Raw genomic sequence first — 21,912 nt, 5'->3', positions numbered from 1 at the left:
GACTCTCAACAGTCCTGGAGCAGAGAATCCTGGCTGCTGTCAGGATGTAATACCAAAGAAGGAGATCTCAGAAGGTGATACCTTATTTGCCACTAGATCAAAGAGCAAAGGAGGGCTCCCTTCCTCCTACCACATGGCACATGACTTGAAAGCAGTTTCCTAGGCTGCTGGTACAGCTGCTGTTTCTAGTCCCTTCCCACCTTCTGATCTCATTCTTTGAAAACAGCAACCAGAGTTCTCTCTCCATGGCTGAAGACTACACTCACCTGTTGTGTCAGAGGCTCAGAAAGATGATTGGGAGCTGCTTTCACCCTGCCTTATTGCCTGACCAGTCATTGCTTTTCCATTGTACAGAAAGAAAAATATATTGTGTTGCATGAATTATAAATATGTATTGCTTATAAATATTATGATTGTTAAGTGTGTGTATATGTACTTATTCATTGTTGACAGGAGAGAGATTTATTCCTGGAGTTGGACAGGTTAATGCTACAGATGAGATTAAACGAGAGATTATCCATCAGTTGAGCATCAAACCTATGGCTCATAGTGAATTGGTAAAGTCTTTACCTGAAGATGTAAGTACCTACATTTTAAAAAATATATGGAAATCCTTCCTTAAACCCTTCCGTAAATATATGGAAATATTTAAACCTTTAACTGTCCATCTAGTGTGCGTATAGATTGACTTCTGTATACCTTTTCCACAGTTGTAAAAACTGCAGTGCTAGCACATGTATAACTCTAGTCACTCTTATTAGAAATAAATAGAAAAAGAAAATACCAGGTACTAGGAGTGGAAAGCAGCAAAGAAATAGAATCCTTTATAGTGAAGCCTTGAAAGAGATAAGGCTACTGAATAAAAGAAAACGTGTTCCTTAGAACTGAATTTACATATCCATTAAAGAAGGATTATTGATAGGGTGTTTAGTACAAAGTTGTGATGGATAGAGATAACAGTTTATAACCTAGAAATGCCTACTCAACTATGTTGAATAAACTAAAGTTTGCTAGAGTTTTTTCCTTCTAAAGCATCCAAAGACTCTGCTAAGGCCATTCCTCTCATTTTAGTGAATGTAAATTAGCATTCATATAGGCATTCATAGATCAGTTATAGCTATTTTTCCTGCTAAGCCATTCCTCTCATTTTAGTGAATGTAAATTAACATTCTATTTTTCCTGCTAAGCCATTCCTCTCATTTTAGTGAATGTAAATTAACATTCATATAGGCATTCGTAGATCAGTTGTAGCTATTTTTCTTCCTAGAATCTTAAGGTCCTATGCTACCTGTTTTTCAGCCCTGGGGCTTTTCAGAAACCCCAATTACAGTTGGGAAAGGTTTTTCACAATGTTTTCCCATATTTGAAACATAGATTAGAACTCTGAACCTTAATTTTCATTCTTCTAGGATTTAAACCTTTACTTGTGGTGTTGTAATACTTCTCTTAAACTTTGTCTTATTTCAAACTTTAAAAACTTTAAACATCTGTAGGAATAGAGAACATAGTATAATGAACCCATCACCAGTTTCACCAGATGACCTTATTCTTACTTCTACTCTGACCACTAATCCCTACACCCTCACTGGGTTATTTTGTGGAGAATACCAGATTTACCATTTCATCTATAAATAGAATTGTATATATCTAAAATAGTGGTTCTCAATCAGGGACAGTTTTGGCACCCCCTGCCCCGGGAGGGGACCATTTGACAGTGTCACTACTCAGGCCTGAGTGTGTGTGTTCCTAGCATCCATTCAGCAGAGGCCAGGATACTCTTAACATCCTACGGTATAGGACAGACTCTCACAATAAAGACCTATCTAGTCCAAATGTCAGGAGTGCCAAGGTTGATCCAAAAGTTACAAGCTTTTAGAAAAAAACCTGTGCATTTGCCAGTTATCACACCTAAAAAAAATAATAATTTTTAATATCACTAAATATCTATTCAGAATAAAAATTACGTGTACTTTTTTTTAGGTCTCTGTTAATGGGCTACTTTTGCCATTTCCATTTCTAGTTGTGTATGCAGGTACTTTTTAATGCAGGAAATGAGGGAACAATTATAGTTTCACTTAGATATTAGAATAGGAAGAAATAAAATTTAAACAGCATTTTAAAAATACAAATACCTTGTACAAAGTGATGGCATCTATATCTACCAAACATTTTTGACCAGAGAATTCTTTTATTCACACAATTCCTGTTAACATCTTGTCACAAATAAGATATGATTTGGAAAATGCTGTTTTAATGAAGATAGATAAGAAATTCGTATAGCTATTTCAGAAAATATTATAAAGATATAAATTTTGTTTAAATATTATATATACTTTGTGTTTTTATTTCATTCCTTTTGAAAGCTGTCACCTTGATTTCATATGGTGACTTGTTTTTAATTGTATCAATCTGAATGAATGTTAGCTAACCAAGTAAATGTCCCCAACTGCATATTAATCATGTTTCCTATGGATTCCTCATCTGTAGAAACGGAGATAGTAGTGTATTCACTTTATACAATTGCTTTATGAAGCTTAATGAGATAAAAGCACGATGCTCAGACTGCTAGCAGATACTGTTATTAACATGAAACACATTTATTTCCTGTACCTTTAGGAGAACAAGGAGACTGGCATGGAGAGTGTGATTGAAGCAGTTGCTCATTTCAAGTGAGTTTATTTTCTATTTTTTCACATTTGATTTTATTTTCTACATTAATTTTTCTTAGAGTGTTTCCTTTGATGGAAGTAAGAATAAAATTGTTGTTTTCAGAGAGTGACAACCATTTTCAGACATGTAATTCTGAATTAGATTTCTCACTGACATTTCTCTTATGATCTAGCCCTATGCTTAGCAACTTAAAGTAGATAGATGAGAATTTTCATTGTATTCAGAATAGGTGTTCATAGCTGGTAGGTTCAAATAGCTGAAATTAACCTGATCATAGGTAAATGCATTGTGTTTCCTTTGTTTCCATTTGAATGTGCCGCCTGAGTGATGGGTCAGCCTCCGAATGATGCTTCTTTGGTGTCCAGTGTGTCACCCAGTCAGTAAACTAGTTTCCCCTTAAGGTTGTTGAGGCATTTTCTTAATCCTGCTTTTTCTTTGCTCCTTACTTCAATGACAGTGTCTTTATTTCTATTGATTTTAAAAACAATACATGTTTTTTAGAGGAAGTATTAAAAAGAAAAAAAACAACAACTAGGAAAGAGACTCTCAGGGACTTCCCAGGTTGTTCAGTGGTAAAGAATCCACCTACCAATGCAGGAGACCTGGGTTTAATCCCTGATCAAAGAAGATCCCGCATGCCATGGAACAGCCAAGCCTGTGTGCCACAACTACTGAGCCCACACTAGATCACGACTGCTGTGATCTAGAGCCCAAGTGCAGCAGCTGCTGAAGCCATGCACCTAGAGCTGCAGTTCTGCAATAAGAGAGACCATTGCAAGAAGCAGCCTGGACCCCACAACTGAGAGTAGCCCCTGCTCTCTGCAACTAGGGAAAGCCCATGTAGCAACAAAGACCCAGCACAGCCAAAATAAATATAAATAAAGTAAATTATTTTAAAAAATTTCTCTCAACCCAAATTACACCTGCTTTTTTCACTTGGTAGAACTTTTCATAGACATCTTTACATGTCAAAATATAGAAGTTAACATCACTTTTAATGGTTTTCGATTGTTTGGAGATAGCGTAATGTGTGTTACCTGTTCCTTATTGTTAGACTTCAAGTTGTTGTCACCACAATGACCATTCCCGTGTCCAGTTAGAATAAATCCACAGTGGACATGCTAGATAAAAATGGATGCATATAAAGCTTTGGGTATAGATTACCAAATGAATCCACAGAAAGTAGTTCCAGCTTATACTCACCAGCAGTGTATGAGATTTTTAAATTACTATTATTTTTAATTTTTGGCTGCCCTGGGTCTTCCTTGCTATGCATTGGCTCTCTCTAGTTGTACAGGCTTCTCACTGTGGTAGCTTTTCTTGTGAAGCACAGGCTGTAGAGCGTGGCTTCAGTAGTAACAGCACACAAACTTAGTTGCCTGGTGGCATGTGGAATCTTCCCAGATCAGGGATCAAACCCATGTCGTGTGCGTTGGCAGGCGGCTTCTTAACCACTGGACCACAAGGGAAGTCCAGTATATGAGATTTAAGAATTTTTTCTTCCCCGAAGGAAACCTGGATTAACAGGACGAGGCATGTATGAACTGAAACCAGAGTGTGCCAAAGAGTTCAATTTGTATTTCTATCACTTTTCAAGGGCAGAGCAATCCAAGGTAATTGGGAAAGTTAAAAGTATATTGGGAAGGGGTTGCTTGGAATTTTTTTGTTTTTGTTTTTTCCTACTGCTTTTCACAGAGATTGAAAAAGGACACATTTTTATTGTAGGAAATTTGGAAAATATTAAAAGGTACAAAGAAAGTACAGATTACCTATAATACCACCACTTAACATATGGGGTTTTCCCCTTAGTATTTTGTGCATACATAAAAGAGATCTATATAATTATACACGTACCTTCCCATATCTAATTGTATGTATTTTATTGGCTTTTGAAGACAAATCATCAACCTGTATGGTAATCAGTTAACCTGTTTTACACCCATTTCAGAATTGCTAGTGCTTAACATTATGCTTTCTCATGGTGACTTATGGAATTTAACTAGTTAAATTTTGCCTTTTAGCAGTTTACTCTTAAAAATAAGATTTGAATAAATGGCATTAAACAAAACTTAAACATGAAGCTTTATGAAGTATAGTCGATTTACAATGTTATGTTAGTTTCAGGTATACAATACAGTGATTCAGTGTTTATATATATATATATAGTTTTTCAGATACTTTACCCTTATAGTTTATTATAAAATATTGAATATAGTTCCCTGTGCTATGTAGTAAGTCCTTGATGGTTATCTGTTTTATATATAGCAGTGTTTATTCATTTTTGATGCATGAAATAGAGCTCAAACCTAAATAATTTTTTGACTTTGGTTGATACATGTTTCCCCTGAATTTTAAACCAAAAAAGAATCCACTTGGGAGATTCTCTTAGTGGAAGGGGAAATTAACCTTGATATCAATTTCAGGATGATGACAAAATTAAGGATAGAAATTTCCTAAAATCAGAAGTTAGTATGAGAAAGATTAACTTATATCAGTAGTTTTGGATATTGTTTCATATTACTTATTCTGTGTCCAAATTAATTCATTTTTATTAGGCAGAGGAAGCTCAACGGAAATTGAAAAGACAAAATAAAGAAGATACAGGTATTTTTAATCTTTCCCCAAATCTCATGTCAGTCTCTTAATTGTTAAAGGTTGTTTCGTATAGACTATGATAATGATCCTTAGTGAAGTGAAAGATTTAAATGTGAGCTTTCTGAATGAATGAACATTTAAAGGGCTAATATAGGTTAATATAGACATAGTCTTATGCTGAGTCACCTCTGAGTTAATGGTTTTATCTCAGATCTTCAGACATTTCTAGGGAAAAGAAAGACCTTCTTTTGTACTACTGCTATTTATGGAGCTACTTTTACGCATTTAACTGACCTGAGAAGGTAAAATATAGCTTTAAGATGCAAATATTATTTGAAAGCTATCAAAAGTATGTAATAAGGTCATAGTTTTTTTTGGTTTGGTTTGGTTTAAAGCGTGTTCTACGAAAGAAGCCAATACTATCTTTGTTTTCAGCACTTCCACCTCCAGTTTTGCCACCATTCTGCCCTCTGTTTGCAAGTCTCGTTAACATTTTGCAGTCAGATGTCATGTTGTTAATCATGAGGACAGTATTGCAATGGACTGTAGAACATAGTGGACACATCTGGTCTGAGTCTATGCTGCAAAGGGTAAGTTTGAAGACAATTATTGTTTATATTTCAGTGGTTTTATAGTAAAAACCAAAATACAAAATACTCTTTCAATATCTGTACATGGGGCACTTTGGTTAAAATGTAGTGTTATCTTACTTTGAAATAAAGTATTTTGTTTCTATTTTTGTGTCTAAGGATAAAAATGAGAGCTTGGCAGATGTTTGTACACCACGTGGTTGTGATTACCCTGTTCTTGTTGGCAGATCTGCCTCTCACTGACTGGTCCTGATCTTTGTTTATAGAGTACTCTGATATTTGTATAATGTGTTATCTTTGCATTTGTTTTTTACTTAATTCTCTTTAAAAACTTGTGAGTTCATTTAATACTTAAATTTTGCAATTGAAGAAATTGAAAGTCAGGTACTTACTGTCCTATAGCTAATTAGTGGCAAGTTCAGAACCTTTGTTGGTATTTTACTTTATAGCTTTAATGTAAGTCATTCGTAAAGTATTATGTCAGTAAATTCACATAATACCTCTATATAGATAGTAGATAGTTTTTCTTCTGTATAGATGAGGAAGGCAAGTTTCAGTGAGAGTCAATTAACTGGTCCATGTTACTCAACTAGAAAGTAAGATAATAATACTCAATTAATAGAATTAGCCTATTCTTGCCAGGCACTTTTATGTGCCGTGCTGGTAAGCCTCAAAACTCTAGAGGGAAGCTAATGTTTTTTCCCATTTTAAAAATGATGAAGTTAGGCTCAGAGGAATTCCCTAAAGGCATGTAGCTTCAAAGCAGTGAAGCTAGAATTCAGATGAAGGTGAGCCTTGCTTCAAAGCTACTGTTTCCCATTGTCTTAGTAGCCTCAAGTATACCACTGGCTAAGATATTTGTATATGTATACTCCCCTCCTGTTTATAAACATACACTTAAAAATGTGAAAGCATGGCTGGATGGGAACTCATTTTGGGAGAGAATGGATACGTGTGTGTATGCCTGAGTCCCTTCACTGTTCACCTGAAACTATCACAGTATTATTAATTGGCTATACGCCAACAATAAAAAGTTTAAAAAATAAAATGAGATTACAAAAATTAAAAATAATAAAATGTAAAAGCATGGAGTTGTGGTGTACTGGAGACTATCAATATTATATGAGCAAAAGATTTGTGGGAAACAATGGAGAAAAGAGGAATGAACATCATTTATCTTATGTATACATTGGCTTTACGTCGTTCACACTAATGTTCTTCCAAATGTCTTGACAATCACAGCAGCCCTATGTATAGGGAAAGATTCAGAGACACCACACACGTATCTCCTTCAAAAATTGGAGAGCAGGGTAAAGAACAATAAAGATCAGACGGATTCAGTATAGTTATATTCTTAGAAGTCTAACAATGAATTTTTCATCAGGTATGCTGAACATCTTTATAAATGATGTGGCATTAGAGATAAAAGTATGTCTCTTTCTGAGATGATTTTTAGTCCTTAGAAAAACTAAACTAGTATTATAGATTAGATAATTATGTGATCGATGCTTTCAGGTCTAATTATTTGACCACTGATCCTTAGAATCAGTGGTTTTTTAAGACTAGTATAGGGATGGAATAAAACTGAAAATTATATGAATTGGTAGTCACAGCTGTTAGTAATTTTAATTTACCTTAAGAATTTGCAATTGAATTTTCTTCCTAGCTGAAATAGAAATTTTTGTTTCCTTGCTGGGAATTCTTTATTAGAAAATGAACTTTAGAGTTTGGATTTAACAAAAATTAGTACTTTGAATTATTTTTTACTATACTTAATCTTTAATAGTTTGATTTCTCTTTTTCCAGTAGTGGATTCTTTTTTGTTTTTTCTTACAACATTATGTACTTGTATTTTAGGTATTACATTTAATTGGAATGGCACTACAAGAAGAAAAACAGCATTTAGAGAATGTCATGGAGGAGCATGTCATAACATTTACCTTCACGCAGAAGATATCGAGTATGTATACAACTTTTACTAAACTAACTCAACATATCAGTGATTTTTTTAAGTGTAGTATAACCTCTTTTATTTGATCATATAGGTTTTAAGTAGATTATATTGAATCCAATTTTATGACGTTATCTGTATTTACCTGTGTATTTTATCAGAGGCTGTGTACTTACCAGATCTAATTCATTTTCCCAGACTTGTAAAATCTCAGGTAGACCTTTCAGCTGGGTTTTTATTGAATTTTGCTAGAGGCTGTCTTAAAATAATCATATGGTGTAAGATGTCAGTTTTTGAATGATGAAAGTGTTCTAGTTGTTAACAGCTTGTTTGTGAAATACAAATACGTCACATTTTGAGAAGTATTGAAAATTTCTAAAAAACCTGTAATCAAATGAAGGGCCGATATTATAAGCAATTTCATTTTATCTTCTTTTGCCTGGTAGTAAGCACTATGAAGTCTTAACTATTGTTCACATGCCCATTTTTCCTTCCACCTTAGAACCTGGTGAGGCTCCAAACAACTCACCTAGTATACTAGCTATGCTGGAAACACTGCAGAATGCTCCCTACCTAGAAGTCCACAAAGATATGATTAAGTGGATATTAAAGGTAAAGTTTCCTACATCGCTCTGCTTTTTGTGAAAAATATTAAATGTTTATCTTTAAATTTTATAATGTTTCATAGCTTCAGAGTAACTGATACTTTTTCTCATAGACTTTCAATGCTGTTAAGAAGTTGAGGGAGAGTTCATCCACCAGTCCTGTGGCAGAGGCAGAAGGAACCGTAATGGAAGAGGTAGAAGATGTAAAGTGTGGCAATACTGAAACATTGCGGCAGGGTCGCTTTAAGCAATTAGATTTATCTGCAGTAAATTGGTAGTTGATATTATTCACAAACATGTAAATCCAAAGAAATTGTGGCACTGTTTGTTTATTTTTGTAGCAATCTTTTGGACTACTTTTTTTTTTTCTTTAGCATGTTAAGTTGATTAAAAATCTAATTAGTATTTACAATAAAAATATATCTCCTTTGGGGGAAAAATATGCATTTAGCCTCTAGTGGTCTAATTAAATGAAGTGTAATTTCAGAGTTCGAGAGACAAAGACAAAGCTGAGAGGAAGAGAAAAGCTGAGATTGCCAGATTACGCAGAGAAAAGATCATGGCTCAGATGTCTGAGATGCAGCGGCACTTTATTGATGAGAACAAAGAACTCTTTCAGCAGACTCTAGAACTGGATTCCTCTATCTCTGCTATACTTGATAATGGGTAAAAATTAATCACAGTTTTTGAAACGCTCGACCAGTGGTTCTCAGTTGAGGAGGATGTTTGGTTTGGTTTGTTTTTTTTTTTTCTTTTTTGCATGCATGTGTGTGTGCTAAGTCGCTTCAGTCGTATCTGACTCTGTGACCCCATGGACTGTAGCCCACCAGGCTCCTCTCTCCGTGAGATTGTCCAGGCAAGAATATTGGAGTGGGTTGCCATTTCCTTCTCCAGGGAATCTTCCCAACCTAGGGATCAAACCCACATCTCCTGTGTCTCTTGCAAGGCAGGGAGATTCTTTACTGCTGAGCCACTGGGGAATCCCCTTTTTTCTTTATAAGTACACTTAATCCTAGAGTAATTTAGAAGAGTTGATAGAAAAATTGTGTGGCCATGTAGTTAGAGGATTTAATCTTAGAAATCTGAGCTAGTTAGCATATAATTATGAGCAGGTCTCTGACTATAGATAGAATAATTCCTGTGTATGCTTAAAATGTAAGTTATTCAAAAAACCCTTAACATTCATAAATGAATGAGTACACGAGGCTCAGTTAACTTAGCATCTGGCTTCTGTGTTATATATTGGATTGCTGTGAGAACTGAAGGAGATAATTTAATAGATATGAAAGACTTTGTCTCTCAAATCAAGTCATCAAAACTGTGTTTTAAGTATGTGCATACCTAAAGTCACTGTTCTGTGATTCTATAGAAACTTCTTAGGCTCATTAATTATTCTCATAACCTTTTTTATTGCAGCCCTGTGGTTTCAGATATGACTCTTACAGCATTGGGCCCAACACAAACTCGGGTCCCTGAACAGAGACAGTGTGTCACCTGTATATTGTGTCAGGAAGAGCAAGAGGTGAATGCAGAAAGCAAGGCAATGGTCCTGGCAGCATTTGTGCAGAGATCAACTGTGTTATCAAAAGATAGAAGTAAATTCATTCAGGATCCAGGTAAGTCATAGCTATGTCCTCAACTGCCCTATTAATAGTGACTGCCACTTAGTATGGTAAGTGACATACAGAGATTTTATTAATCTGATGATAACCCTGTAGGCTTGCTGGTATCCTGGGCAGGTAACTTGGGTGGGAATTCCTCACTTAGCAAATGCAGAAACGTTCCAGCGGTTAAATATCATGCCTGAAGTACACAGCTGACAAATAGCAGGGATTCAGAGGAGAGCTGTCCTTTGTGATAGAACATTAACATGCTTTGGTACTTAACAGTCTTTCCCATTCTTCGCACTTGTAAAGTTCCAATAATTAGTTGACACACTGAAATGACAATAATAATTTTTTCTCATGGATGGTTCCAGGGTGAAATCCTGATGAGTAAGCCTTGTGAGAAGCAGTCCTTGAGCCAGATTCTCATTTAGATTATTGAGACAGAAACTACCGTGTAGCACAGGATTCTTCAGGAGTCTTGGAGTCAGTATCTGTGGAATGGAGGGGAAGGAAGCAGGTTTGGCCAGACGGAGAAGTTGAGCTGTGGTACAGTTCCCAGAAGACCCTAGCCAACCCCATAGGTGCTCTGGAGCTAGATAGAGCTCAAAGCTGTCCTGAGTTGGGGTAAGGGAGTGGGTTTTTTATGCCCTGACACTGATAATAAACTGATTGTGGGCTGCCTCTGGAAAGAGGTGTGACCTTGAGCAAAGCAGTGTGACCCTGAGCAAAGTCTCTTAAAGAGGGATAACAGTTGAGTGCCCTCTTTTAACAGCTGATGGAGTAAGTCATTCATTCCTGCAGGGGCATCTGGGCTACACCCTGTGAACACCATAGATACTTTTATGTTGCTACTCTTCTATTTGTTTATATGTGCATGTGCCTCAGTGATACCAGTAAACTTGGTGAGAACAGGAATTGTGTCTTAAATTCCAAGGCGCTTGTTTAACCAGCGCTTTTCACATTGTAAGACTAGAAGGAAGTTTGAGAGCCCACTGGTAAAATTGCCTTTTCTCTACATGGAAAGCCTTCAGAGTGTGGCTCTCAAGCCCCCTTGTTAAGAAAAATTGGTCTGCTTCATCTGAAGAAATGATCATTTGTACCAGATGGTTTACAGATTTCATTCTAGGCTTAAGATAAAGTTATCACCTGTATTTAGTTTGTTACCTGCTTGGAAAAACTGACTGGCTATAAGTGGATTTTTTTTAAGACTTTCACAGTTTAGGTCATTAAAGATTTTCTTTATGCTGTGAATTTGCTCTATTATATAAAGCAAATTGAAACGAGTAATTTTACTGTTAGAGAATTTCTAAAATTATACTAATTTATGTAGAGAATTCCAAGAATTCCCAAAGAAGCCAGCTAGACACTTTATGTTTGTCTTCATTTTTCATCTCCTTTGAATATAAAAATTAGTGCCAGAACAGAAGCCTGTGTGAATTGCCCTTTTTTCCCTACTCTGGTCTGGGCTGCTGTCCTGGTATTTTGCTGCACCTGTGACTCATACAGTAATTGTGGCTCTTCTCTGCCTGAGTGTCCTTACGCAGAATCTCCTCTAGGGGGCGCCCCACTACTGCCAGGACATCTTTTTTTGTTCGAGATCATTGTGAGCCAGCTGCCCTGAAGGCATTAAAGACAGCGCCATCATTTGTGGGAAATAAGAGTCTCTCAGTGCCCTGAAAATGTGATGTGTTCAAAAAATTAGATCATTGTGAGCCAGCTGCCCTGAAGGCATTAAAGACAGCGCCATCATTTGTGGGAAATAAGAGTCTCTCAGTGCCCTGAAAATGTGATGTGTTCAAAAAATTAGATGTACTTAAATACAGAATTCCCTGGAGAAGGAAATGACAACCCCCTCCAGTATTCTTGCCTGGAAAATGCCATGGACAGAGAAGCCTACAGGGGGCTACAGTCCATAGGGTCGCAAAGAGTCAGACATAGCTGAGAGTCAGACAAAACTGAGCGACTTAACAACAACAGGATTCCAGTTTCAGTTCACAGTTCAAGGAAGTTTCATTAATTTGCTCAGGGTAATGAAAATTAGAGAGTCCTGTGTTCTAAATAATCTAGGGTCTTGCATAAATTATTGGTATCTCAAAGGAATAAACTAGCATTTCATTTGAAGTTTACAAACTCTTAGTAAGGATTTCACAGTTTAGCATTGTACATTTATTATAGGAATATTAAATGCTTGAGTTTTCTCTTATGTTTTTTGTTTGTTTCATAATGCAGAAAATTATGATCCATTATTCATGCACCCTGATCTGTCTTGTGGAATACATACTGGTAGCTGTGGGCATATTATGCATGCACACTGTTGGCAAAGGTAATTTATATTCTTGATATTAGTCAAGAGACGCTTACCCAAAGACTCAAAATCTAATTTTTTTAATAAAGGAAATTCCATTCTGGAAAAAGGGGAGAAAACTAAACACATTTGAAGGAGAAAAGACTCCATTATTACTGCCTAACAAATAACAATTAAAATTAATTTGCTTTGTCAGTACATTTAAAGGAGTGACTTAGAAACTTCATAGTATATCAAATATAATTTTTAATTTAGGGGTCTGTATTTTTTAATATGGGAAATCTAATAGACTGGATGAAGAAAAGGATTTCTACAATGGTATAAACCCAAGAAGAATGTCTTTCTTCGGGTCCAAGGTGAACAACTCATGACTCTGAATATGCTAGCACTTGCCTAGTTGCCTCTCAAGATTGTCATGGCTCCCTGAGCTAATATGGAATAACTTCAAACTTACTGTATTTCAGTGTTTTCTAAGCTTCTGCAGTAGCAGAAGTGCCGTTATTCTAGTACTCTGCTCACTGAGTTGTCCTGAACCACCCCAAGTAAGTAGCACTAGCCCTGGGGGAGTAACCACAGCTCACTAGGGCCAAGAAATATGCTACTTGGTGACTGACTGTTTGCAAGGCAATCTTTTTTTAATTCTCTTGTTTTAGAACTCTTAGCCCTTTTTGCTAATTACTACAATGTAAAGTATCACTTTTAAAAATAATTGAGGTCATTTTAAAATTTTAATTTTTAGATGTTTTGTGGAAACAAAATGTTGAAGCTTGTGGCTCTCATTTAGAAAAAAAGAATTGCCATTGTTTTTGATACCTCATGTTTTCTAATTGTGAAGGTATTTTGATTCCGTTCAAGCTAAAGAACAGCGAAGGCAACAGAGATTACGCTTACATACAAGCTATGATGTAGAAAATGGAGAATTCCTTTGTCCCCTTTGTGAATGCTTGAGTAATACTGTTATTCCTCTGCTGCTTCCTCCAAGAAATGTTTTTCATGGGTAAGTTTTGGCTCATAAAACCTTTGTATCAAAGAAGTAGTTTCCTTTAGAAGGTAATGAAATGATAAACCACAGCTGGGTGGGGATATCCCTCTAGGTAAATGCATGTTTTCCAGGTACTTTGCAAACTTTTTATTTAGTCATTTCTTCTAGCTGACCTATGAGATACAACTTTAGTTTTTAGAAAGGAACAGACCAAAATTTAGGTTTCTTGATCACCCATAAACACTGTAAAGGATATAAAATTCCCATGGGTTCATGAAAACCGTCTCCTTTATTTCTAAGACCCCGCTTTAAATATCTCCTTCATACTTTCTTGAGATGCTCAATAAATCAGTGGGGGGAGGGGCAGCTCAAACTGACCTTATTGAGCATACTAACAATTAAATATTATTTTTTGCAATTTACTGGCCAATTGAAGAATTGGGCCAAAAAGTGAATATCTGTTAGTGTATTTTAAATGTAAAAATTTTGTTATTTCATGATGTTTAGTGTGCTTTTTAGTTATTCATGATCATTTTCCTTTCAGATATGAATTTGATGGTATCTCCTATTCAAACCTGACCTTTGTATACATTAAGTTTTATGAATATGAATCATCTGTTTATTTCTATGCTACTGTTTGGGTTTAAATTAAAGCAGAGTCAGTTTTTTTCTCTTCAATTTTAAGAGTTCAAACTATGGTGTCTTAGTCTATGCTACCGCAAAATGCTCTTAAAATACCATTAGATATGATGTAAGCTCATGCTTTTTTAATCAGAAAAGAAATATCATGGTGCTGACTTATATCTGCATTTGAACTGATAAAGAAATTAGTCACTGTAAGATTAAGAATAGAATTCTCTGCTTGTAAAGAGAAAAAACTCACTTCTGTGGTGCAGGTTTTGCTTTTTTCCCAGGAGAGTCAGTTATGGCACATTTGTTAAGAAGACAAGCTATCGTGTCTGATGTAGCTAGGTTTGAATGCCACATCTGTCCGATATACAGCCTTAGTCAAGTTACATAGCTCAAAACCTCAGTTTCCTCATCTGTAAAATGGGGACAATAATATAACCTATTAAGAAAATTTTGAGGATTAAATCTAATACTGTGAAATGCTTGCAACATAACTAGGTGCTTACAGCATAATAAGCACTCAATAAATAGTATCCATGATGTGTTGGTTGTGATATTTAAGAAATGCTGGCAAATTCTGATATTGGAAAAGTGAAATTTTTGACAAATAACTCAATTTTATGCTAATAATTAGTAGCATCATATTGACAAATAATACACTTTCATTTCCATTGACAAATAAATACCTATTCTAACTTTTTAAAGTAACAAATTTTCCCCAAGTTTTTTTGGTTGTTTTAGTATTTTAATGTTTGAAGTATGTTTAAAATATACCCGTGATGATTTAAGGAGTCTTTTTGTATCTTAAACTAAGCAACAACAGAATACTAAACACTCTCTATAATCTTTTCTAGCAGGTTAAATTTTTCAGACCAACCAAATCTGACTCAGTGGATTAGAACAATATCTCAGCAAATAAAAGCATTACAGGTTCTTAGGAAAGAAGAAAGTACTCCTAGTAAGTTCTGATAACCTGCTTTCATTTTTCCCTAACATCTGAGACCACTGGAAAATACAGTTCCAGAATAAATTGTTTTAAATTAATTTTAAAAGTGAAACCTCACATTTTAAAATTTGACTTACTCAAATTTTCTTTATCTTAATGAACTAAATTTGGAACTGCTACATTACTCCTTATTCCTTGAACACACAAACTCATGTGTAGTTTATGATAGATACGTCTCACTTATTTCCCCCATTTTATTGAAGAGCTTCTGGGGGTGGGGGAGATGTAACTGAGTATCGAAGAGCTGGCTTTATTCTCCATGGGCTGACTCACTTTATTGTTGGCATTACCAAAACCTTCCCAAGTTTGATAGGTATGCACTGCACTTCCGACCTTGAGGGAAAGTGAGCTGAGCAGAATTTATACCATTGGTTTTAAGGAAACAAAGCAGCGTACTCCTCCAGTGGTTGCACTATCAGGAGAAGCACAATGATTGAGGAAGGTGCCTAGCTCATCCAGAGCAATAGTACTTTTCATGCTTTGAATGTATATTATACCAGTTTTCATTATGGGAATTTTTCCTGTTTTAATTTAGAAAGAAATTTATGGCTGAAATTTATAGAAATATTGTGGACTGAACAATAATAGTATAAAATGCTTGTTTCTGTAGTTACTGCCTCATCGAAGAATTTAGAAAATATGGATGAATTGCACCTTCCTGAAGGATTTAGGCCTGATTTTCATCCTAAGTGAGTATATTATCCCTTTTACATTTGGTCTGCTTGAAATGAAAAATTAGCCATTAGTAAGAATAAACTTGTTAAGTAGAGGAGCAAAATGTTACAGGACATTGATCTTAATAAATCCTGAGACTTAATGCAGGAATACTGATAAACACCTAAGACCTACATGGCATGTTTAATTCTCACAAACTTCTCCTAGGTGTTGCTGACTCCCTACTGTACCCCTTTATCTGGCTCTCCTTGATAGCACCTCATCAGTACATCTAAATCCAAGCTGCTCAACCTCCTCAGCAAAGTCCATGGTTCCTGCTGGCTTCTGTATTTCTATTTACGGTCTGACCAACCTCTTAGTAACTTTGCATCAAAACCAGAGTGTTTTCAGCTTTATTTTAGTTCAGTGTCTCATTCGTGTCCAGCTCTTTGCAACCCCATGGACTCTGGCACGCCAGGCTTCCCTGTCTATCACCAACTCCCGGAGCTTGCTCAAACTTATGTCCATCGAGTTGGTGATGCCATCCTACCATCTCATCGTCTGTCATCCTCTTCTCCATTTGCCTTCAATCTTTCCCAGCATCAGGGTCTTTTCCAATGAGTCAGTTCTTTGCAGCAGGTGGCCAAAGGATTGGAGTTTCAGCTTCAACATCAGTCCTTCCAATGAATATTTAGGACTGATTTCCTTTAGGATGGACTGGTTGGATCCCTTGCAGTCCAAGGGACTCTCAAGAGTCTTCTCCAATACCATAGTTCGCCACATTTTACCCCATAGCCAGTAAGTTACAAAGTATAGCCCAGATTCTAGAACGAGACTGCATTTGTTCAGTTCCAGCACCACTGTTTATTAGCTGTGCAACTTTGTGCAGATCACTTAACCTCACTCAATTTCCTCATCTGTAAAGGGAAGAAAATAATATCTACCTCGTATGTGTTATAAAGTGACATAATGTGCCAGGGTCCAGCCCCGGTGGATCCAGGGTAATTTGAAGGTGGGGACGGAATCGGCGTCCTGGAAAAAACTTATTTAATTACAGATATAGAGGGAGATCAGAAACAGATAGTGTAGTAGGAGAATTAGTGGAGAAAAGAGGCTGAATAACTGGTTTACATGGAATACCAATCACCACCTACTTAGGCCACAGGCGTCTTTCCATTCTCCCGAAGGAGAGGAGGCACTGAGGCCTCCCCAGTCCAACCTCAGAAGCCCAGGCAGAATTAGCAGGCTTGGTGAGTACCCACATCTCAGATGGGAATTCAGCCAGGAAAGCGGAGAGCAAGAAAGAAACAACACGGGGGAATCAGTCTTTCCAGAAACTGATCCGATTTCTTTATTTTTCAGGTTTGTTTATGTACCTTTTCGTTATACATAGGGATGAATACAGAGTCACGCGGGGGTCAGCAGACTTGACCCTTGTCACAATTAGGTGCTTCATATAAAATTATACAAAGGTTTTACGAGTTTCATCATCTTCTGGCCATGAGGTCTGCTGACATTTTATGGCCCTTTCTGATACCGGTCAGTTAACCAGAAAACTTATTTTTCCAGGGGTGATTTTTTCTTAAATCAGGCGCCACCCTCCAAATAAAGTTGCATTCCTGTAGGGTGAGGGTGTAGTGAGTTAGAATCAAGAAAGGAATTTACTTAACCTAAGGTTTAACATGATTAATCTTAAAGGTTAATACTTATCTCTCCTATATGCTAGTTATATTCATTATAAGGGCAGGGAATATGGAGATTTAGCAGCAAACATCCGCCCAACAAATGAAAACCCTTCACCAATGTTTCCCTTAAGATCTATTTAGTCTTAAGATAGTGATAAAGTTACATTTTTGCATAGCAAGGACACAGTGATTTATAACAAAGTACAGTGATCTATAACAAAAGAGAAGATTCATTAACTCAAAAGTCTAGTATTGCTAACATCAAAAAACTACTATATTTCCTTTTCTATATTCCAAATACATTGATTAATATATTCCCAGGTGCCTAAGGATATGGAGGCCTGATGGCAATCATTGACTCATCAATGAAAAAAGCCCTATGCTAATATTCCAAACTCTCTGTGCTGTTTATGGTTGAGAGGTTGTCACACAAGCTAGTCTGTCAGCAGAGAGGTTTGACATGAGACATCCCTGTCACACCCAGGGCAGGGAATTAGCAGTAATTATTGGCACAACAAATGAAGAAAAAACCCTTCACCAATATAGTTCCTAATCGACCCACTAATACTATACTAATGATCTTCTAACTTCTCAAAAGAGTCTGTATTTAGAAAGTTTTAAAACATCCCGTGTCTCTCACAGTTGGGAGGCTGTAAACAGTCACATGCGGCCGGACGAGCCTGATCAGGCAGGCCAGAGAACCTTTAGAGTTCGTAAGCTGAAACACTCTTGTCACGCCCAGGAATTTTTATTAACTTGGAGCTGCAAGTTAAGTCCTTCTCCGAGAGAGATGGTTATGGGGGAGAGCTCCCCGTAAAGTACTCTGATTTGGGGGTAGATGCTCAGGAACAGGGGTTTTCCTGAGGTTTGATCACGCCTTTGCGTATGCCAAGCTTCCTCCCTCATGACCTTTGCCATGGGCGGAGTTCCTCACGCTGGCTCCCAACACTTAAAGTTACCTGGCAGCTGTGCCTGGCACATATGAAATATCTCAGCAAAAGTAGTGCATGTATGCGGACTTCCCTGGTGGCTCAGACGGTAAAGCATCTGCCTGCAGTGCGGGAGACCCGGGTTCGATCCCGGGGTCGGGAATATCCCCTGGAGAAGGAAATGGCAACCCACTCCAGTATTCTTGCCTGGAAAATCTCATGGACGGAGGAGCCTGGTAGGCTGCAGTCCATGGGGTCGCTAAGAGTTGGACACGACTGAGCGACTTCACTATCACTATCTAGTGCATGTATGCGTGCTCAGTCGCATCCAACTCTTTATAACCCTATGGACCGTGGCCCACCTGACTCCTCTGTCCATGGGATTTCCCAGGGAAGAATACTGCTGCTGATGTGGGTTGCCGTTTCCTGCTCCAGGGGATCTTCCTGACTCAGGGATCCAGGCGGATTCTTTACCACTGTGCCACCTGGGAAGCTGGCAAAAATAGTACTAAAAGGTTTAAATAGAATAAACATCAGTCATGTGCTCCCACATTCCCCCTTCCCATCCCCAGCCCTGTCGTTTTGTTCTTTCTACTATTTCCTTCCTTATTTCTAATTAAGATGCTTAATCAACTGTGTCTTGATTCATCATATTTTTTTAAGTATCTTTACAGAGACTATAGTAAGAGCTCTGATATAGGAAGAGCTTTTACCTCTTCCCTATTCACTTAGTCCTCACCAATCTTCCTGTAGAGTTATTCTACAATTTTTGGTTAAATCATTTGTCAGTTTTTACGTTACAATTGTTAATACTGATAAGTTGTGTGATAAATCTTTCTTCTACAGTTTTGTTTTCCTGTGGTTAATAATTACCTTTTCTTCTTTTTTTTTTAAATGTACTTGGTTTTCTGTGTATATAAGACTTTTTTTCCTAAATCTGTTGTAGGTCTGTCAGATGCCTAGCAGTAGCTATTAGTGCTTGGATCCATTTGATGATCTTCTTCCCTGAAGCCTTCCTCCCACAGCCTCTGTCTTCTCGCACCAATCAGGACAGGGCACAACTCTTACCCTAACACTCGCCCTGGCCATGCTCCTCTTGTTTGCTGGATCTTGTATCCTTCTTTTTCTTCATTTACTCCCTCACGTTGCATCCCTCAGCAGATTCCTGAGAAAAGGCGCCTGGATGTTAAATTTTCCATGTCTGAAAATACAGTTCTTGTATCCATATGCTTGATAGATGGTTTGGTATAGAATTATAGGTTAGAATTAACTTCACATCTAAATGTTGAACACATTATTTTACTAACTTGTAGCACTTCACTTTCACTTTTCACTTTCATGCATTGGAGAAGGACATGGCAACCCACTCCAGTGTTCTTGCCTGGAAAATCCCATGGGCAGAGGAGCCTGGTAGGCTGCAGTCCATGGGGTTGCTAAGAGTCGGACATGACTGAAGGGACTTAGCAGCAGCAGCAGCACCTATTGAGAAATTAACACCTGATTCCTATTCCTTTGTAATTGTATTACTTCTGGAAACTGTTGTGGTCATCTCATTAATTCCCAGTGTTCTGGAATTTCTATGTGATATTCCTTGGTGGTGAATCTTTCTTCATTCATTTCGCTATGTGTATTTTCAACAGGCTCTTTGAAGAGTCACATCCTACAATTCTGAGAATTTTTTCTGGTTTTTCCTTAGATAATTTTCTCTTCTTGGATTTTCTGTTCTTCGAGCTAAACCTACTGTTAGCTCATTGTTGACCCTCTTGGACTGATCCCTAATTTTTTCTTAATTAATTTGCTGTTTTCTGCACTGTCTCTCCTTCCCTGAGTTCCTTTTTCTGCTTCTCTGTTTCGGTGTTTCTCTCTTCGGTGTTTGATTCTTTCCTTAAATGTTTATTGGCCCTTGGGTGACTGTTCAAGAATAAGTCACTAGGAAGCTCAGTGGATACCTCGTGGGCAGGTTGGAGTGTCCTGACAGATGAGCCTCGCAGTGAGGAGATCAGGCCCCTACCAGTCTTTTTTACTTGGGACTCCGAAAATGTCATTGTGTAAAAGCTGGCTTTTCCATGAGGATTCATCGCTGGAGAAACTAAAATCAATGGCAGTGGGTGTACATTGCTGATGTTCTTGAGATGGAGGAAGAGGTCAAGGGTCCTGTAGTTTAATATGTAGACCTTCAGCCTAATATCTTGTTTTCGGGCTTGTGCCTCATCACCACCAACCCAAGTTGAACATAACTATTCTCAGGCAGGGACTGTCTGCATGTCTTTAATTCCCCCTTTTCATACAACTGTCTTTAGATAGTTTAAGGGGTTCAATTCCAACATAGAAGATAGCTGTTAAGAAACTGAGCCATTTGATTGATGTGAGCACATTGTTGTGAGCTAATGCTATGCATGTTCACTTCAGGAACCCTTATTCTGAAAGCATAAAAGAAATGCTAGCAACGTTTGGAACTGCTACTTATAAGGTGGGATTAAAAGTTCATCCCAATGAAGAGGATCCCCGTGTGCCCATAATGTGTTGGGGTAGTTGTGCATATACCATCCAAAGCATAGGTAAGAGATTTAGAATTGTCTTTTTTAATATAAATTTATTTATTTTAATTGGAGGCTAATTACTTTACAATATTGTATTGGTTTTGCCATACATCAACATGAATCTGCCATGGGTGTACACGTTTTCCCCATCCTGAACCCCCTTCCCACCTCCCTCCCCGTACCATCCCTCTGGGTCATCCCAGTGCACTAGCCCCAAGCATCCTGTATCATGCATCAAACCTGGACTGGCGATTCGTTTCACATATGATAATTTACATGTTTCAATGCCATTCTCCCGAATCATCCCACCCTCTCCCTCTCCCACAGAGTCCAAAAGACTGTTCTATACCTCTGTGTTTCTTTTGCTGTCTCGCATACAGGGTTATCGTTACCATCTTTCTAAATTCCATATATATGCGTTAGTATACTATATTCGTGTTTTTCTTTCTGGCTTACTTCACTCTGTATAACAGGCTCCAGTTTCATCCACCTCATTAGAACTGATTCAAATGTATTCTTTCTAATGGCTGAGTAATACTCCATTGTATATATGTACCACAGCTTTCTTATCCATTGATCTGCTGATGGACGTCTAGGTTGCTTCCATGTCCTGGCTATTATAAACAGTGCTGCGATGAACATTGGGGTACACATGTCTCTTTGAATTCTGGTTTCCTTGGTGTGTATGCCCAGCAGTGGGATTGCTGGGTCGTAGGGCGGTTCTATTTCCAGTTTTTGAAGGAATCTCCACACTGTTCTCCATAGTGGCTGTACTAGTTTGCCTTCCCACCAACAGTGTAAGAGGGTTCCCTTTTCTCCACGCCCTCTCCAGCATTTACTGTTTGTAGACTTTTGGATAGCAGCCATTCTGACTGGCGTGAAATAGTACCTCAAGAATTGTGTCTTTAAATCTAAAGCATACATTGACATGAGTTGTGTGCAGATTTCTGTATTTAAATGAGATATTTAAAGTGGGCAACATTCTTAAGCAATAATATAAAAACTTTGAAGCAGGAAATGTAGTATACTGACAAAATATTAGATTGACAGTTTATAAATTAACCACAGCCACAAGAGCACTCATTTTAGTGGTGGTTATAGCTTCTAGTCAGTTAAAGTATTTTCGCTTTTATTTCTCATGCACAGTTAATTCTTGTGAAAGG

The 21,912-nt window shown here is 37.3% G+C and overlaps 1 protein-coding gene across 4 annotated transcripts in view; it reads left to right on the top strand.

The window, feature by feature from the left end:
* Positions 1-21,912, top strand: part of UBR2 (ubiquitin protein ligase E3 component n-recognin 2) — a 104,569-nt gene that overhangs the window by 66,454 nt on the left and 16,203 nt on the right. For 2 of the 4 annotated variants that reach the window (XM_018038983.1, XM_018038982.1), the window contains 15 exons: positions 454-578; positions 2,617-2,669; positions 4,181-4,283; positions 5,226-5,274; positions 5,701-5,855; positions 7,713-7,815; positions 8,309-8,418; positions 8,525-8,605; positions 8,899-9,077; positions 9,828-10,027; positions 12,248-12,341; positions 13,159-13,320; positions 14,790-14,893; positions 15,552-15,630; positions 20,619-20,767. In XM_018038983.1, coding sequence (XP_017894472.1) covers positions 454-578; positions 2,617-2,669; positions 4,181-4,283; positions 5,226-5,274; positions 5,701-5,855; positions 7,713-7,815; positions 8,309-8,418; positions 8,525-8,605; positions 8,899-9,077; positions 9,828-10,027; positions 12,248-12,341; positions 13,159-13,320; positions 14,790-14,893; positions 15,552-15,630; positions 20,619-20,767 — 1,746 coding nt within the window. Of the gene's footprint in view, positions 1-453; positions 579-2,616; positions 2,670-4,180; positions 4,284-5,225; positions 5,275-5,700; positions 5,856-7,712; positions 7,816-8,308; positions 8,419-8,524; positions 8,606-8,898; positions 9,078-9,827; positions 10,028-12,247; positions 12,342-13,158; positions 13,321-14,789; positions 14,894-15,551; positions 15,631-20,618; positions 20,768-21,912 lie in introns of those variants that run through there. The other 2 variants (XM_018038984.1, XM_013973842.2) reach the window with 2 other exon arrangements.

The sequence above is a fragment of the Capra hircus genome, chromosome 23 (genome assembly GCF_001704415.2).
Source record: "Capra hircus breed San Clemente chromosome 23, ASM170441v1, whole genome shotgun sequence".
NCBI lineage: Eukaryota > Metazoa > Chordata > Mammalia > Artiodactyla > Bovidae > Capra > Capra hircus.
The sequence above is the reverse complement of the archived record's forward strand: the minus strand, read 5'-3'. Positions and strand labels throughout refer to the sequence as shown.